General features: G+C 39.7%; 2 protein-coding genes across 3 annotated transcripts in view; both read left to right on the forward strand.

Moving 5' to 3' along the window:
• LOC146606939 (tripartite motif-containing protein 16-like) overlaps positions 1-226 on the forward strand; it is a 40,637-nt gene extending 40,411 nt beyond the window's left edge. For both annotated transcript variants that reach the window (XM_085349181.1, XM_085349180.1), the window contains exon 3: positions 171-226. In XM_085349181.1, coding sequence (XP_085205307.1) covers positions 171-226 — 56 coding nt within the window. The remainder of the gene's footprint in view (positions 1-170) is intronic.
• A 2,301-nt stretch (positions 227-2,527) lies between these two features.
• On the forward strand, positions 2,528-9,305 carry LOC146606941 (uncharacterized). The gene is made up of 3 exons (XM_085349194.1): positions 2,528-2,763; positions 3,405-3,668; positions 8,481-9,305. Exons 1-3 carry the CDS (start codon positions 2,553-2,555, stop codon positions 9,272-9,274), a joined length of 1,269 nt encoding a protein of 422 aa, XP_085205320.1. The 5' UTR covers positions 2,528-2,552; the 3' UTR covers positions 9,275-9,305.
• The last annotated feature ends 8,981 nt before the right edge of the window (positions 9,306-18,286 follow it).

An 18,286-nucleotide genomic window follows, 5' to 3' on the forward strand; every position in this document is an offset into this window, starting at 1 on the left:
TGTCCTCTCAGGTCCTCGGTCCTCCAGAGTAGGAGTGTACCTGGATCACAGAGCAGGTATTCTGTCTTTCTACAGCGTCTCTGAAACCATGACTCTCCTCCACAGAGTCCAGACCACATTCACTCAGCATAGTCCAGCATAGAGCGGCTATCTTTATTACTCTGATGGAGCCACTGCAGAGTTGATTAAAGTCAAACAGAGAAGACAGGTTCATGTTGATCCCTGACCATTATATGTACTTGTGTAGTTTCTAAATGAGGCTTTACATTTTAGAAGCTGAGAAGTTCAGTGGTCCATTGATGTGTGAAAATAATATTGCACTGATTCAAAATGAACTTACATTTATGGGCATTTTTTACAATTATGTAATCGTGCTACTAACAACCAGTTACTGTATTTAGAGTAAAATCATTTAAAGGCATTTTTAGATGAAAGGTTTCTACTTGATAACTACTTGAACTGCTTTGTTTGAATTTCAGAAGATTTGGCAGGAATTTTCCTTTTAGGCTTTTCAGTTTTACAATCCAGACTTTGGAGGAGAACAAATAAAATCTAAAAGTGAGCTGTAGTGAGTATTGATTTCTTCTCTCAGTACATAAGATAACCAGTCCCAGTTCAAATCTGTTGCCAGAAGACTCATTAAAATCATGGTAGTTACTCTGTATCTGATGCTTTAAAAAAAAAAAACTAGTTTAGAATAAAGGTTTCTGATGTTTAGTTGAAGAATATCTGGACCAGAAGTGAAAACCAGTTAAAAACAGAACATTGATGAGAGCAAACAACAGAGGCATGATATCAGCAAACATTATGGTTTAAAATAAAAATAATAAAACTCCAATAAAATTTAGGCAGAAATTTCTGCTTCTTACTCGTCTGCAACACATCCACCATGTTTCAAATATTCCTGCTGTTTTTGCACTAATTTTAGTTTCTGCTCGCAGGAAGTTCATCAGTGAGTCTGATCTGAATTCATATGTGAGAAAATGATTACACACAAATGAACCTGGAGCAAAATGAGCAGAGAGACTGAAAGAAAAATTTAACGACATACAGCAGCAGAATGATGGAGGACCTGTGATAAATATTGTATCAATAAGAAGGTTAAGCAAGTGTCTTTCAACATGTCGCAGATTTGTTGTACGGGCCTATTTACACTGTCTCTATAAGTTTTATAAACCGAAAAACAAACAAACAAACAAAGGTGTCTGCTCAGTCAGCAGTGTAGGGGGGAGGGGCTCTAAGTTGACCTAACGGGCTGTGAATGGACAGCAGACTGCAGAGGGAAGTGACGTCTCAGGAAGTGAAATGAGAATAGAAGTGGATGGTGAGCGATGTAGCGGTGAAATAAGATAAACACAATAAGACAAACAAACAGAAAACAAAGCGGAAAAGGAGAACAACATGTGGAGGAAACGGACAGTGAGCGCAGTGTAACCGTGACAACGACACACGAGGACGGATTTAAAGTGATCATAAAATCGTCTCCAGACGGTCGTCGTTCGGTGAGTGGAACCAGATTCAGCTACAACAGCGATAAATACGCCTGTAGAGAGATGAAGAGTGCTATAATACTGAGAAACGGATCTCTGATGAGTGTTTGTAGGGATGTGGTTCAGCAAAATAAAGACACACGACTCTATAACATGCTGCCACATAAAATACATCAAGTAATTAAATAAAATGTATTTATATATCACTTTTCACAGATAAAAATCACAAAGTGCTTCACAATTAGATTAAATTCAATCAGAAGCATTATCAAGGACTACAACATCTAGTCCTTTTACTGAATATAAGTTTGTTTGTAGTGGAGTCTTGGCAGCGTAACGACAACGATAGAGTCCCACAGCCTTGGTGCCTGAAAAGCCTGATCCCCACAGGTTTTGAACCTAGTACGTGGGGGCAACAGTAACTTCTGCCCTGAAGAACTATGTGCTCGGGATGAAGCACGAGGTTTCAACAGGTCAGCGATATACTGGCCCAGCTGTCTGATGAACAGAATCAACCTTTTGAGATTTACTTACCTTGATCATTAAGCACGCATCAAGACCTTATTTTATTAATATATTTTAAATGATAGCAGCACAAACAAAATATGTTGCAGCACAAAACGTAGCACAAATGTTTGACATCAATTTAGTTTGATTTGTGTAATGTGGAGGGGCTGGTTGATCTTTTGACCTTTACATTTTCATTAATATCTTTAAAACAGAAGCAGCACAAATGACAATTTTAGCAGTAAATGGCAAATTATACTATTGAATTATAAAATTGATGAAAGAATATAATTATCCTTGTTTTTCCTGCTATTCTCCTGTCCACACTCCAGTCCAATAGGCGGGATTAATGCAACTGTAAGCTGATTTGTCAAACGCCATCAGGCCCCGAAGAAGAACGGAGGAGGACAGCACTACTGTGGTAGAGGAGCGGTGTGTGTGCAGACATGGCTGCTGTTGATGAAGCGGACTGAACTTGGAGGAGAGACACAAACTGAAGTATTGATCCCATCACATCAGTGTGGATCTGATAGCAATACCTGTATCGCTTCATCGATGCTTGTATCGATCCGCTCAGCCCCAGTTGAAGCAGCGATGAGTTCAGTTCAGTATCTGAGAGAGTTCATCAAGGAGAGACTAACTGCTGTTTGTGAAGAAATCTTCTCAGAGGTTCAAAAAACCATCGTCCAGTATGAGGAGGAGATCAACCGTCAGCACAGACTGCTGGATATCAGCTGGAAACCCGACAGAAACTCACACATCATAGGTATGGACATGTTTTTAACTCTGTGCTGTTCAAGCTCAGATTCTTCAGTGTGACTGACTTTACTAGAAGATGTTAAACTGGGTATTTATCAGTGCTGTGGGTCAGTGTCCAGTGATGGACTATGTTGGACTGGTGCAGGTCCATGGTCACTGATAGGTTAGGTTTTAAAACATTTTAATTGATTTATTTACTAAACATTTTTTTCTCTAACAGATTCCAGTGTTGAGTACATCAGGTGTGTGTTGGATCCTCTGTAAACACTGAGGCTGTGCAGTAAAGATCTAGTTAGATGTCAGCATAAAACACATTTAACAAGTTGTTAACAGACTTCTCTGAAGTTGAAGTGAAGCTTTGTTTAAAGAAGGATTTCACACACTGATGTTTTCATGGTGTCACCCTGCAGTTTAGTTTGGGAAACTTTGTGTCTTTCTGTGTGGAGTGAGGAGCTTCAATGCTAACATGTTAGCGTTTAGCTGTTAGTGTGCACAACTATTTCCCTCTGTGTGTGTGTGGCTCATAATTGGTCATATGACAGGCTGATCGGCATTTATTCAGGTTTTGATTCATGCTTTATAAAATAGTTTGAGTTTATGTATCAACACATTGGTCATTATTATTCTTCTGTTTCTTTGTTCCTCGAGACTTCCCACGACAACATGACTGTGAGGAAGAGGAGGGTCTGGATGAGCAGCAGGTCTGTAACCAGGAGAGGAACTCCAGTCTGGACCAGGAGGACCCAGAGCCTCCACAGATTAAAGAGGAACAGGAGGAGCTCTGCAGCAGTCAGGAGGGAGAGCAGCTTGGACTGAAGAAGGAGGCTGAAGGCATTATCGTCTGGACTGATGAAGAGCAGCTCAGACAGATGGAGACTATCTGGAAACCTGAGATAAAGCTACACAGAATAGGTATGTAAAACTGTGATGTCTTTATAACATTGAATATGACTCACAGGCATCACAGTGGAACAGTGGTTAGCACTGTTGGCTCCCAACAACAAGGTCCTGGGTTTGACTCCACCTGGGGTCCGTTCTTCGTACCTCGCTAAGTAGGTTAGCTGGATTTGATTGTTGACGATTTCACGTGATCCTGGATCGTTCGGTTCCCCGAAGCTCATCCGGGACTTGCTGTCATAGCAACAGAGCCGTAAACGTAAACCTGCTCGGGAGCAGGCTTACTTTATGTAAACAGGATTAGATCGCGGCCACGCAGGTATGTCCGCTTCATTTATACGAAAGCAACAGCGATATTCCACCACTGTTTCACCATAAATAAATAACATCAATGTAACTAAAGATAATGCAGCACTTGATCCTTTTATTGATGTCACACAGATACATACAGGTCATTTCCTAAAAAAGGGAAATGTACTATTAACATTCTATTACATGTATGTGATTATTACAGATGTAATTCATATTTCAGAGTAGTAATTGCAAATCACTTCGTGTAATCAAGATGAGAGACCACGGCTATAAAAGCGAAGGTGGATTTGGGAAGCCTGTCGCAGCCATGTCCTGTCCGTTTACACGAGCAGCCCATTGCAGAAGGTGCAAGATTGATAAGGAGAGTCCTCAGAATTCAGCGTATATTGCGGGACAGACAGGATCCTTTAGCTCAGCGCGACAGTGTGCTCATAGAGAGATATCGATATTCCCGTGAGGGTATTATTTACTTAACCAACTTGTTGACGAGGGGGTGCAGGACCACCACCTGTCTTTGTTTGCTCTGCCCTTTTCTTGGTTGCTGTTATGAACAAACAAACAGATTATTCCAGGGTCTCTTTCCTAGAGACGAAAAGCAATATAAGTGATAAATATTACCATTCTGTAGAATATTCTTATATTTCACTTTTACTTGTTCCCATGTTCTAGTGGGTCCTGTTGTGGCTCTAATGTGAAAGGGGATATAATATAACATAATATAATATAATGTAATATAATATTGGATAATATAGTGTAATCTAATAAATTTACCCTACCGCCTACTGGTGTTGGCCAGAGGGGCCGATGGCGCGATATGGCAGCCTCGCTTCTGTCAGTCTGCCCCAGGGCAGCTGTGGCTACAACCGTAGCTGCCTCCACAAGTGTGTGAATGTGAGAGTGACTGAATAGTGGCATTGTAAAGTGCTTTGGGTGCCTTGAAAAGCGCTATATAAATCCAATCCATTATTATTGTTATTATTAAATTACTTACGAGTTTAATTTGTCAGCAACTTCCTGCCAGCCCTCTCTCCTTGCTTTTGCAGCCTTTGCAGTGTTCCCTTGCGTTCTGATTAAACTCTGAAACTCCTGAAATCCCTCACTCAAGAGTTCTTGCTCTGCTGCCGAAAAATACTGAGCGCGCTCCTTCGACATTTTCGCCGACCAATCAGAGGGTTGCCGATCAATGTTTCTACTCTCGATGCGTAGCCCCTTTTACGACACCCAGTGATCTCACATTACTTCATCCAGCTGTACTAATCGTCAACAGCAGGTGTGTTCGGAGAACCGGATTAGCGAGCTCACGGTTAGCGCGATGATTTGATCTTGGATGTGTCATTTGATCTTGGATGTAGTAAGCGACGTACGAAGAACGGGCCCCAGGTGTCTAGGTCTTTCTGTGTGGAGTTTGTATGTTCTCCCCTTGTTCACTCTCCAGAGACATGCACACAGCTGGGTTAGGTTAGTTGGTGACTCTAAATTGCCCATAGGTATGAATGTCAGTGCGAATAGTTGTCTGTCTTTCTGTGTTGCCCCTGCGACAGAGTGTTGACCTTTCCAGGGTCAACCCTGCCTCTCCCTATGGTAGCTGGGATTGGCTCCAGCACCCCATACCCTAATAAGAACAAATGGAAGAGAATAACCACAGCTCAAGGTTGCATTTATTTTTAGAGGCACAAGAAGAATTGAAGGTCCAACTGTAATAAGCAGCATGAATGAATCTCTTTAGCCTGATTTTCTGTTTTCATTTACATGAACACATTTTTGCCATTAACTCATGCAAAAAGGTAAATGCATGCATAAAATCCAGCAGAATGAAAGATGTGAAACATCTAAGTTTCTCACAATATTTGGAGGGTCATGAATATCATTTATGAAAAAAAAGGGCAGAGACAATGCTTTAATTTCAGGGGATGCTGAAAAAGCCTTTGACAGGATGGAATGGCCGTTTGTATTTGAAGTTCTGAAAAAGTTTGGTATTGGAAACACATTTTTTAAATGGATTCAATTGATATACTCCAATCCTCAAGCAGAGATTTTAACTAACAGTCATTTTTCCACACCATTCAGACTACACCGCGGAACTAGACAAGGGTCCCCCTTGTCACCTCTCTTGTTCACCTTGGCAGTTGAGCCTCTTGCATTGTCAATTCAATTCATAAAAACATCAGGAATTAAAGTAGGCAATATTGACCATCGTATTGCCCTATATGCTGATGATGTGATCCTGTTTTGCACCAACTTAAACAAATCAATACTAAATCAAAACTTCCAAATTTAATGTGCTACTTTTTGGCTACCAGGAAGACACTAAATAAACAAACTGAGAATCCGTTTCTGAAAAACACTATAATAATCTGGTTTGAAACACATAACTACTTGGGAGAAACATCACAACTGTCAAGGTTCCCTCCAATATTTAGAAACAACAGCTTTCCTCCCGGTAGGGCAGATGCAGGCTTTAGACTTTGATTCGATCAAGGTATAAGAAAAGTGTCTGATTTATTTAGGAATAATACTCTAATGTCTTTTGAACAACTTAGAAGTACATTTTCTATTCCTGCAAAACACTTTTTCAATTTTCTTCAATTAAGAAATTTTATTTTAACCACACAAGGTTAAAGCTTAGAACTCTCCACCTACTGTTCTCTAGAGAGCACAGTTATAAAACATCTAAATGGGAGAGGTCAAGTTTCTGCATTTTTCCAAAGTGTTTGTTGATTCTTTGGAGTTTTCCATAGAGTCTATTTTAGAGGCATGGAGGAATGATTTGCAAATGGATATATCTGATGATGAGTGGTATAAATCATGCTCCTTGGCCTAGAGTCAGACAATCAACATTACTTCAATATAGATGGTTAACAAGACTATATTACCCTCTCAAAATTGCATCATTTTAACCCAAACATCCCAGACGCCTGTATTAAGTGGGGAGTGGATAAGGGGCTCTTTGTTTCATTGCATATGGGAGTGCCCACATGTGAAAGTCTTTTAGGAAAAGGTAATAAATCTGACGGATGAAAGCTAAACCAGTTCCACACCGCTGAAGTTGCATTTTTACAAACCAATTCTGGTTCCTCCGTTTCATTCAACGATCCACTTTCACCCTTGTCATTCTCAGTTGCCGCTGTGCCTTTTTCGCCATGTGCGTACGAAAACAAAGGCACTGCGCATGCGCGTTTTACCCATGTTCTATCGCGATATTTCCTTTTCTTGTCGTTGCCCAACATTATACTGGTATTACTGTGAACGGTATGATATGGCCCAGCCCTAGTTCAGAGACTTATTCCTGTGAACAAAGCTCTATCCATTTTAAAGGGAAGCTGATCGGATCAGGGTCTTGGAGCTAAGAGCTCCTGCCCGATCCCAGACAACTTCAAAGAACCAGCCTTCCCTGCAGTTTTTTTATTCCGTGAGCAGAAGCACCACCCATTGTAAAACCCATATGGTCATAAAAGTTAAAGGCACTGTCTTCTGATCACAAAGGGTCGTCTCCCCTCACCCCTGTATACGATTTAACCCCTTCAGCGGTCCACTATATACAAACACAGGTGAGCCTATAAAGGGCAGGAAGTAAACATTCTTTACCAAATAAGGAAACCCAGAATCTTTCATGAAATGTTAAACACTAAGCTAATTGCCTTCCCCACCATCTAAGGTGTGTAGGGGAGGAACAGAAAAACATCTAAACATGCAGTTTAGGACAAGATTTACAAATTTAAGTACAACAGTGGCAACTTTTATCCAAATAACTATGTGTGCACGTGTGTGCATGTGTGTGTATGTATATGCATGTGCGAGTGTGTGTGTGTGTTTGTGTTTGGGGGTGCACTTGTGTGTCCTCCTGCCCACAAAAGGGTCATAATGGCAGGAAGTTTACTAACCAAAAAACACAACCTTAACATAGGATGTCCCTATAATGAAACACTATAGCCTCCCCCACCAACAAATTGGCTGGAGAGGTGGTCAGAGACAAAGGAATGTCTTTGATGCTGCTGCTTGAACTAAGACTTACAAATTTAAGTAACACAATGACAATATTTAACATTTGACTCCAACATGGGTAACTATGAATAAATATTTCTATTCTGTTTTGGAAAATATGGAATTCAGAGTTTCTAAACTTAGATTTATCAGGCAAGAAGAGATTTTTTTTTACGGCATTTCAAGCACAGCCAAAACGTTTACACCTATGTAATAGAACTCTGCCCTAGCATGCCTTGTTATAACTGTAGCCAATCCAGACATACACATTCATTTAACAAAACACAACATCTATTTATTTCATACGTCACAGATATTCACATATGAATTTGAAATTTGACCTTTGCTAATAAGAATGTTAGAACTAAACATTTGCATCAGTGCCTGAATAATTTGTCACATTTGTACACTTTAAATTTCAGTGGTATATGTGAGCAACATGCTCACTATGTAGAGACCTGCTAATGGTTAAGACCAGTAAATATTTTCTCAAATGTTTGTTTTGCTATCATTTTTTCTCCTTTGTTCCTTCAGATGTTGTACAGCAGCATGCTTTTGAGGAAGAAGATGTTCTTACAGACCAGCAGGTCTGTAACCAGGAGAGGAACTCCATTCTGGACCAGAAGGACCCACAGCCTCCACAGATTAAAGAGGAACAGGAGGAAGTGTGCAGCAGTCAGGAGGGAGAGCAGCTTGGACTGAAGCAGGAGGCTGATACTTTCATGGTGACACCCACTTATGAGGAAAGTTCCCACAGTGAACCAGAACCAAAAAGTGAGCAGCTCCTTTCTCACAGCTCTTCTAGAGCAGAGAGCCGAGATCATGAAGAAAGCCAGCATGTGGACTCAGGATCTTCTAGACGTACGGAGCTGAAGAACAGACGTCCAAGTAGAACGGACACAAAGAACAAGTCTATTCAGTGTGATGTCTGTGGAAAAACTTTACCTGATAAATACAGAATGACTGCACATCTAAGAGTTCACACAGGTGAGAAACCGTATTCTTGTAGCACCTGTGGGAAAAGATCTTCTGACTCATCAGCGTTAAAAAAACATATGAGAATTCACACAGGTGAGAAACCATATTGTTGTAGCACCTGTGGGAAAAGATTTGCTGACCCATCAGCATTCAAAAAACACACGAGAATTCACACAGGTGAGAAACCATATTCTTGTAGCACGTGTGGGAAAAGATTTACTGACTTATCAGCTATCAAAAAACACACAAGAATTCACACAGGTGAGAAACCATATTCTTGTAGCACCTGTGGGAAAAGATTTGTCCAGAGGACGCAATTAAAGAAGCACATGAGAATTCATCCTGGTTAAAATGTTCATATTTAGAGAATGTGAGACAGCTGTGAGTCATTGGTGAACACCTGAGTGAAAAGATGATCCATATTCAAGTCACTATTTTTTTCCAGAGCAGTAAAGAACTCTGTGTTGTTTGTTCAGTTTATTACATTATTCTATTAATTGTATCAGAAAAACTGATCTCACATTTCTTGATGGTTAAAGTTCGGTATGCTCCCGTTCTATTTAATAGTTTTAATCCTTTGCTCAAGTGAGTTTTTATCAAAATAAAAATCAACAAAATTGAACAACAGTCAAGAATTGTGTTTATTTTTGTCAGGAAGCAAAAGTATCAAATACCAAGTTTCATGCTTGAAGAGGGAAGTCCCCAGTACAGCTTGTTAGTCCCACCCTTTTTTTGCCTTAACCCTCTGGGGCCGACGGATGCACCGGCGTGTCAAAATCACATGACCAATTTAAGATGACACAGTTACAAGATGCAGCGACTCAGTCTCCATTGGGTCGAAAATGCGAACTTCAAACTATATACCAGTTTTTGAATTGTCTCGATTGGCCAGGTAAAACCAATGTTATGATAAAAAATACACGCAATGTTTTTTTCTGAACAAAACAGTGGTGTTTACAGCAGGAAGAACGGTAAAAACTGCGTTTTCTAAGGACAGCGCTAGCAAACACTCTCCACTTGCGAGTGAAAAAAGAAAAAGAAAAAACACCCTTCCCTATTGGTGTTAGAGTTTACCATGTCAGCCAATCAAAAAATGATATGGCAACATGTGACACTTGTTGTTTAAGGAAAAGAGGAAGTTTTTAGGAGTGACACCCGCGACGGAAAGCGGGCGAGTGAAAGAAAGAGAGAGAGAGCGAGTTTTCATATGTGAGACATTAGTGACGTGTAGTGTGTTTGGAGCCTATAGTTAGTGTGTTGTGTAGTTATTGTTTTGTATTGTGTGTCAGTTAGACTGCTGAATGTCACATTTGCTCCAAAAAGCCACCAAAGGCAGATTCCAGTGTAAACGCTGTTTCCACCTGGAAAACTGGACTGATGCACCTCCTGCTGTCAAACCTGCAGGGTTTAGGCCTGTGGTGTTCTCCTCTGTCTTATACTGAACACAAACTATTTTTATTTGGACTGGCACAAATAATTTGTGTGCCTTCTTATTTGATGCAGAACACCTGATTGTTCTGTAAATAGATTTAAATGGTTATATTAAAAAAACAAAAAAAAACGCCTGAGGCCTTGGCTGCATTTTTAGGTAAATAGTACCATATAACTTTGTTGTTTGCAAAACATGTGCAGGATTTTTAGAACTGTACAATTTCTATTTGCATTCCAAGTTGTGAAAATGATTCAATAAACATGTTTGTGGGTTTTACAGTATAAAATATAACTTTTTTCTATTCGGATTTTGAATTTTTTTGTCTGAATTTAGATGAATTGTGCTAATATAATATGCCAAAATGGAAAAAATAACTCAGATTTCAGATATTTGAGGTTGTGCTGGAAAAAAAATGATACCAAACAAGGCAAGATAAAGCGTTTTTAAAGGTGAAATATAGAGGTAAAATCAAAAGTAGTCAAAAACGGCCAAGTATACCCTGGACCACAGAGGGTTAAAAACCCATCCCTAGACCCAGCTGTCTTAACTAATTATAGGCCAATCTCCAACCTTCCTTTCATATTAAAAATCCTTGAAAGAGTAGTTGTCAAACAGCTAACAGATCATCTGCAGAGGAATGGTTTATTTTAAGAGATTCAGTCAGGTTTCAGAGCTCATCACAGCACAGAAACAGCTTTAGTGAAGGTTACAAATGATCTTCTTATGGCCTCTGACAGTGGACTCATCTCTCATCTCTTGTCCTGCCACTTGGGCCCTAAAATCATAGAAATATGGTATCTAACCAGATTCTTTCTCTGGATGGCATTACCTTGGCCTCCAGTAATACTGTGAGGAACCTTGGAGTCCTTCAACGCACATATTAAACAAATATGTAAAACTGCTTTCTTCCATTTGTGCAACATCTCTAAAATTAGAAATGTCCTGTCTCAGAGTGATGCTGAAAAACGAGTTCACTGCAGGCCTACTTGTTGTTCCTAGAGTATTTAAAAGTAGAATGGGAGGCAGAGCCTTCAATTTTCAGGCCCCTCTTCTGTGGAACCAGCTTCCAGTTTGGATTCGGGAGACAGACACTATCTCTACTTTAATCTTTCCTTTTTGCTAAAGCATATAGTTAGGGCTGGACCAGGTGACCCTGAATCCTCCCTTAGTTATGCTGCAATAGACGTAGGCTGCTGGGGGATTCCCATGATGCATTGAGTTTTTCCTTTCCAGTCACCTTTCTCACTCACTATGTGTTAACAGACCTCTCTGCATTGAATCATATCTGTTATTAATCTCTGTCTCTCTTCCACAGCATGTCTTTATCCTGTCTTCCGCCCCTCCCTGAGCCTGGTTCTGCCGGAAGTTTCTTCCTGTTAAAAGGGAGTTCTTCCTTCCCACTGTCGCCAAAATGCTTGCTCATAGGGGGTCATATGGTTATTGGGGTTTTCTCTGTTTCTATTATTGTAGGATCTACTGTACAATATAAAGTGCCTTGAGGTGACTGTTGTTGTGATTTGGCGCTATATAAATAAAATTGAATTGAATTGGACAAAAAACAACTAAATTCAGACCACTGAGGTTGAGCTGAAAAGAATGATACCAAACAAGGCAAGGGGAAAAATAAAATGAAACAATTTAAAGGTGAAATACAAATGTAAAATCAAAAGAAGTCAAAAATGGCCAATCATATTTTGGACCTCAGAAGGTTAATCTGACAAATCATGAAAAATTTGGTTTAATTTTTTTTCATGACATTTTATGTAAATTAAGCTTGTAACAATCTGATTTTTTTTTTCTTACAAAAAGCAGTGGAACTTAAGTTAGACTTGTGTTTGCCCCATGTTGTTTCTTTCCAGCTTTCTGGATTTTATACTTATTGGGTTACATGTTTATTTATTATATGGGCTAGATCCACCGATGGACCCTGAGAGGAAAATCCGCCTCTTAATCATCCAGTGCGCAGATATCATGACCACAGACACTTCAAATAAGTTATCAAACCTCCAGCATACCCTGAGTTGATTGTATTCCTTTAAAAGTTTCAGTTTTTCTCAACAACACTGGATCAGATTCATGTGCGTGTCCGTGGGAGCACCAGCACTCCCTGTAGCATCGACAGGTCGGAGGTTTCCAGTTCAAAACCTCCAACCTGTTTTATAGAGCGGCAGCAAACAGCAGTTTCATTCTTTGTTTACCCACATCAGCTGTTCATCCACAGGCTCCACCTGTGTGATTATATCACTGGCCTGCACAGAAACACAAAGAGAGAGAGCAGATATGTTATTAACCCACCCAAAAAAATCAACACCTAAAAGTAAACACAGGAAATCTGACAGGGTATTTTATTTATATCTGTAAGGATTTGTCAGTGATATATTGTTTTCTGTAGTTTTTCTTGTGTACACCACCAGAGTGGATTTGAAATCAACCAGTCAAGATGTGATTGAAGTGCAGTCTTTCAGCCTTAATTTAAGGCGCTTAACAAAAACACTGGATTAACAACTGTTTTTATACTTTTTCTTTTTTTAAGCCAATTTTCTGAGGCTTAAAAATACGTGAATAGTTAACTGATAGTTTCATGACCAGGTGAGTCCTGTTCTCTCATTATCCAAGGAGAAACTCGTCAGATTACTGGAACTGTCAACATGAAGTCTACAGAGGTATTAATGCCAGTGAAGGAGGGATTATGTATAAAATCAGCACTTTGAAAGTGTACAGAGGCAAGACTACAGTGTGTTTGTGTCCAAATACTTATGGCTCCTCACACACCTTCAGTGTGAGCTCATCCTCGCTTTCTGCTGTGAAGTCAAACAGAGCTTTGGCCATTCCTTTAGCCACAGGCTGCTGGCCTGTGATTGGCTGAGCTGGAGAAGAGAGAAAAAACAAATGAAAAACAGCTACGACCCACACCTCAGTCTGCACACACACCATTTAAAAAAAATCAATAACTGAGAGAGTCCCTTACATTTTAAATCAATGTTGACAGCATTTCTAGTAAATAAGGGCAGATGGCATGAAGATGAACTGAGGACGTGATTTTGGGATGACCTCATTCGGCGCTACCTGTGTCTCCCATGCCAGGCAGATCCCCTTCCACTAATTTGAGGTGAAAAGGGGGAAGAAGGGCCACGAAAAACTGTAGTCCCACTCCTTAATGTCAGATAATTTATGTCCAACTAATTAGAAAATAAATATAAATAATGTTGTTTAACAGAAATGTACTATCTAATCTTATGTTTGTATACTGTCTTATCATCACATCCTGTGACTTACCTGAGCTTGCAGGTCTCTGTAATGTCTCAGCATAGATGAGGCGATGTTGTTGAATCCAAGCTCTTTTGAACACAACAGAAATTATAAGAAAGATGTAAGAACATGTGATGTGCTGTGTTGTTTATTGGTATTTCTGTAGTTATTATTACTATGTGGGTATTGGGAGAAATCAGATCAAAATCAAAACGGGAAAATCTCTTTCTTGCTGGTTCAATCTCAAAAAGACCCTTGAATAGTCTCAAAAGGTTGATTGTCGTTCCTTCGGACATTTTCAGTGGGAGAAACGTTTCGTCACTCATCCAAGTGACTTCTTCAGTCTCAGCTGAATGCAGGTTTCCCCAACCTTCACAAAAATCTTCCTGGATTACTCAACACACTCTGAAGCCTCTAAAAGTGACGTGTGATACCACTGATGTCTTTTCTGAAGTGATACCAAGTAAAATTCAAGGTAATGTCGGTGTTACTGATCTGATACTTTGTGCAAAAACCTAATGTGTTCTGAAACTAAAAATAAAACGTAGTGTATTTAAAAGTATACCTTCATAATGAATGCAAGACATCAGACTACTTGTTCTTATTGTTTAAATGTGAAGAATTCTCATGAGAGAAATAAAGAACCCGAAAAGCCAATGCCAACATTTTGAAATATTAATTTAACAATCAAAAGCAAATGTGACTGATTATAATGATAATACAGCTGAGAAACATTTTCTACATATAAGCTATTATCTTATGTATGATATATTTTTGAGCTGTATTTGTATTTTTTAAAGCCTGCAGTGACTGTTTTACTACAGGTATGCTGTACATTTTTATGATACCTGGCCTATTTAATCCAGTTTAAATGCTATATGCAACCTTAGCTGACTAAATCTCGGACAACTAAATTCATGTGAGGTGATTTCAAGGACGCACATTTTAGTCCAGGCTAAACTCATACAGCTATTTAGTGTAGCATGTATTTATTTCATCAGTTATTTCATAACCATATTAGTCAGTGTAAATTTGAACACATGGTACTCAATAAAAAAAACCCTAAGCCTACACATCAGCCACGTTCCAGAATTCACGTCGCCAACAGCACCACATTTTGTCCCTCTGTACCTGGATAGTGCTCGTCTGTGTTGAGTATAACTTAAGTTAAGAACAACACAGCGATTGTTCAGCAACCATGTCAGAATATTTAATGACCGAAATAACACAAAATACACGTAATAAATAAAGAAGTTTTACCCGAGCTGTCTATCCTCCTCTCACTCGTGCCCAATAGTGCTCACTGCTACCACACCTGTAACAGTGTACACAGTTATCATGATCATGTTGCACGTGTCTTCTCCGTCGATGGGCAGGGCTATAGAAGAAGGGCTGGCTGGCTGCATATGTTGGTATTGGGGATTACTTTTTGCTGACCATGAACTGGCATGAACAACTGACCCTGTGGTGCCACCGGAACAGGAAGATTTGACATTTGGCATAGCTCTGATTGTTGGCATGAGCTCTAGTAGCAAGTCGTCTACACCTCAGAGAGCAGGCAAGCTGTGTTTGAGCTCTTCCCTAAAGTACACCTTGAGTTTTCTCCTTCCTCCACACTTGGGATAATTTTGGAGGACGGGGTCAACTTGGTTACTTCTTTCCAGTAGCTGTCCCACATCACATACATCCCAGCAGAAATGTTGCACCTCTGAATAGGGGAGTAAAGAACAACACAGTGACTGTTCACCTCCCCCTACAGGCTAATTTGAAGACGCTTCTGTGTTATGATTTACTTTTGTTTGTGTTTGATAAGGATTGTGGTCTTGTCACATGTGTTACAAACTGCATCTTGGCTGTTTGTGGAGCTGAAATAGATCCACACATGACTATAATCAGCTATTATTGTAAATCGAGTGACTGAGCACATGTGAGCGATGATGCATTACATATCACTGTGACAGAAGTAGTTCCTACCAATCATTTAGATGATCCCAACAATAGCAACAATGTAGTTACTTTACACTGTGTTCCTGTTAATCATAAACCACAAATTTACCTCAGTTTACTAAAATATTGATGTTTTAATATATAGAAACGATTGTGGAACATAGCTATCTGGTATAAGAGGAATTGATATTTCTGTATCGATCTGTACTCCAGAAGGACACATCGCTGCCTCTGTCTTTGTGTGCTACTGTCCCTTTCCTCCTCTGCTTCTCGTACTCATGGGCAAAGTGAAGCTTCATGAAACACTGAAATGTTTGAGGCATTTGTGCTGGAATTATATTGATTAAATAAGTAAGTAATTTGTTATATCTCCACAGTGACACCTGCTGGCCAATTTGATTATCACTGTATCTTGATTTGTGAAACAATGACACAGACAGGAGCTGCATGTACAGTGTAGCGAGGAATGCTTTGTTCTCTACATTGGAAAGACCAAACAGCCACTGCATAAACACATGGCACAACAGGGAAGAGCCACCTCGACAGGATAAGACTCAGCTGTACATCTGCATCTAAAGGTCAAAGGTCACTCTTTCGAGGATGCCAATGTTCGCATTTCTGATAAAGACAAATGGTTTAAAAGAAGAGTGAAAGAAGCCATCTATGTCCACTGTGAACAACCATCTTTGAACAAAGGCGGTGGTTTATGACACCAACTGTCTGCCATCTATAATCCAGTTTTGAGATCCCTTCCCAGACGCCTTAACACCCACTCTTGGCTCATGTGATCTCAGTAAGTCACATGATACAGTGGGGCAAGTTCTCACAACGGGTTCACCCGAAGCCTTGAAGTGGAAAAAAACTAGAGAGTAGACAGCACCAGAGCTAAAAACCTTCAAATTCAGTACAGTTCATATTTTCAAAAAATTTGAGTAGAAAAATTTAATAAAATATAAGTTCAGAAAGCTGTTCTTGAATAAGTGTGAAATGGGAAAGTCTCAAGCTAAACTAATAAGCAATGTGTTTAATGTCATTGATTTAAGGACCCAGGGTCCAGGCCTTGGTCCAGGGACCCAGCACTTATGGGTTTTGTTCTTAACTCGGGCTGGCAATCCTCTCGGATCGTCCTGCCCGGGAGGTCCTTATTAATATATTTGTTTTCCATGTTATTTTCCATATTGTCATTGGTCGCTCTCCCTTTTTCCTCTGTCTCCCCCTGTGTGTGTGTGTTTGCTCGTTCACGATCCTGGAAGGGTTCTGCATTGGAGGCTGCTACACCTGCCGCTCATCATCAGCTGTCACCAGCTGCCGCTGATGCCACTTTACTTAAGGGTGTAGCAGAGCTCTGATTGTTGTTGTTCAGCTCCAGCATTGCAGCTGGCGCCAATGTGGTAGCCGCATGAGATGATAGTGGTGTTTTCCTTTAGTGCAAACAACTGCATGTCAATTTAACAGTTGGTCTAATTCATTATTTGTTAAAGAAAATGCAGATTTAAGACACTTTGCCATGGTTTCATTTTCCAGACCTGTCAAGTAAATTCTTTTTTATGTAATTGAGAGTTTTACCAGAATTAAGTAATTCTGAAAACAAGCTCTACTTTTATGTTTTCATATTAATATTTCACCTGCGGATGTTGTGATTGGAGGCTCCATCTTCACATTGATCTTTCAGCAAAAATGTTTTTGCTTGACACGTTATTTTCCTACAAGTGTATAATACGTACAAGGCATGACAAAATTTGAGTGAATTCAAGTATGTTTTTTTAAGTATATATTTTCTAGTTTTGTACTTGTTTGTTGCTTTTATTCTCTGGTGTCCCGCTTCAATAATGTTTATCTGACTCTGGTATTCTATCGGATCACATATTCAGTCTTAACTGTATTTACTGATTGCATTCAAATTAATGTTGTCAGTTATAGTTATCTTGTTTCAAAAGGCAACATCAGTTGGTAAAATGACCAATAATGTTTATTTAACATAAACAAAAATGTGGCTGCACACATATTTCTCTTTCTTTTAACAACGTGTTTTAAAGTGAAACATGGTTGTAAAATATAAATACAAAGAAAACCTGTAACAAGATCAAGGAGTAAATGAAACAATGATGATTGCTTTAGATGATCCATTTTGCTATAGAATCAATTATAATTTTAAATGTTCTTAATTTACTTTCAGTGAAATCGAGCATTTAAGTACTTTTTCAGAATAGTATTAATAAACTGACGAGTGACTTTTTACTGCTTTATTTATTCTAAGTTGTTCTTTTAGAATTTCTCCACCATCGCTGATTAGAGATTCGAACACTGTACAGTTGTTGATGTATTGCATTGCATCTTCTCAGTGACCTTACAATAGGGTCAGTGTGTCTGTACAGCGTACAGCAGCTAACCTCTGAGCACGTTCCAATGTTTTGACAGTTTATTCATCCATCCATCCGCTTCCACTTATCCTTTTCAGGGTCGCGGGGGGCGCTGGAGCCTATCCCAGCTGTCATAGGGCGAGAGGCAGGGTACACCCTGGACAGGTCGCCAGTCTGTCGCAGGGCCAACACACAGGGACAGACAACCATTCACACTCACATTCACTCGCACATTCACACCTAATGGCAATTTGGATTTTCCAATTAACCTATCCCCACAAGCTGCATGTCTTTGGACGGTGGGAGGAAGCCGGAGTACCCGGAGGGAACCCACGCAAACACGGGGAGAACATGCAAACTCCACACAGAAAGAC

Source organism: Diplotaxodon limnothrissa, unplaced genomic scaffold (genome assembly GCF_057381915.1).
Source record: "Diplotaxodon limnothrissa isolate DT_005_m unplaced genomic scaffold, D_limnothrissa_male_GT1.1 unmapped_scaffold_2, whole genome shotgun sequence".
Lineage (NCBI taxonomy): Eukaryota > Metazoa > Chordata > Actinopteri > Cichliformes > Cichlidae > Diplotaxodon > Diplotaxodon limnothrissa.

Coding starts and splice junctions, on each gene's coding strand:
- LOC146606941 (XM_085349194.1), top strand. CDS start 2,553: ATGCTTGTATCGATCCGCTCAGCCCCAGTTGAAGCAGCGATGAGTTCA. Junction 2,764..3,404: donor CAGAAACTCACACATCATAG/GTATGGACATGT, acceptor TTGTTCCTCGAG/ACTTCCCACGACAACATGAC. Junction 3,669..8,480: donor GATAAAGCTACACAGAATAG/GTATGTAAAACT, acceptor TTGTTCCTTCAG/ATGTTGTACAGCAGCATGCT.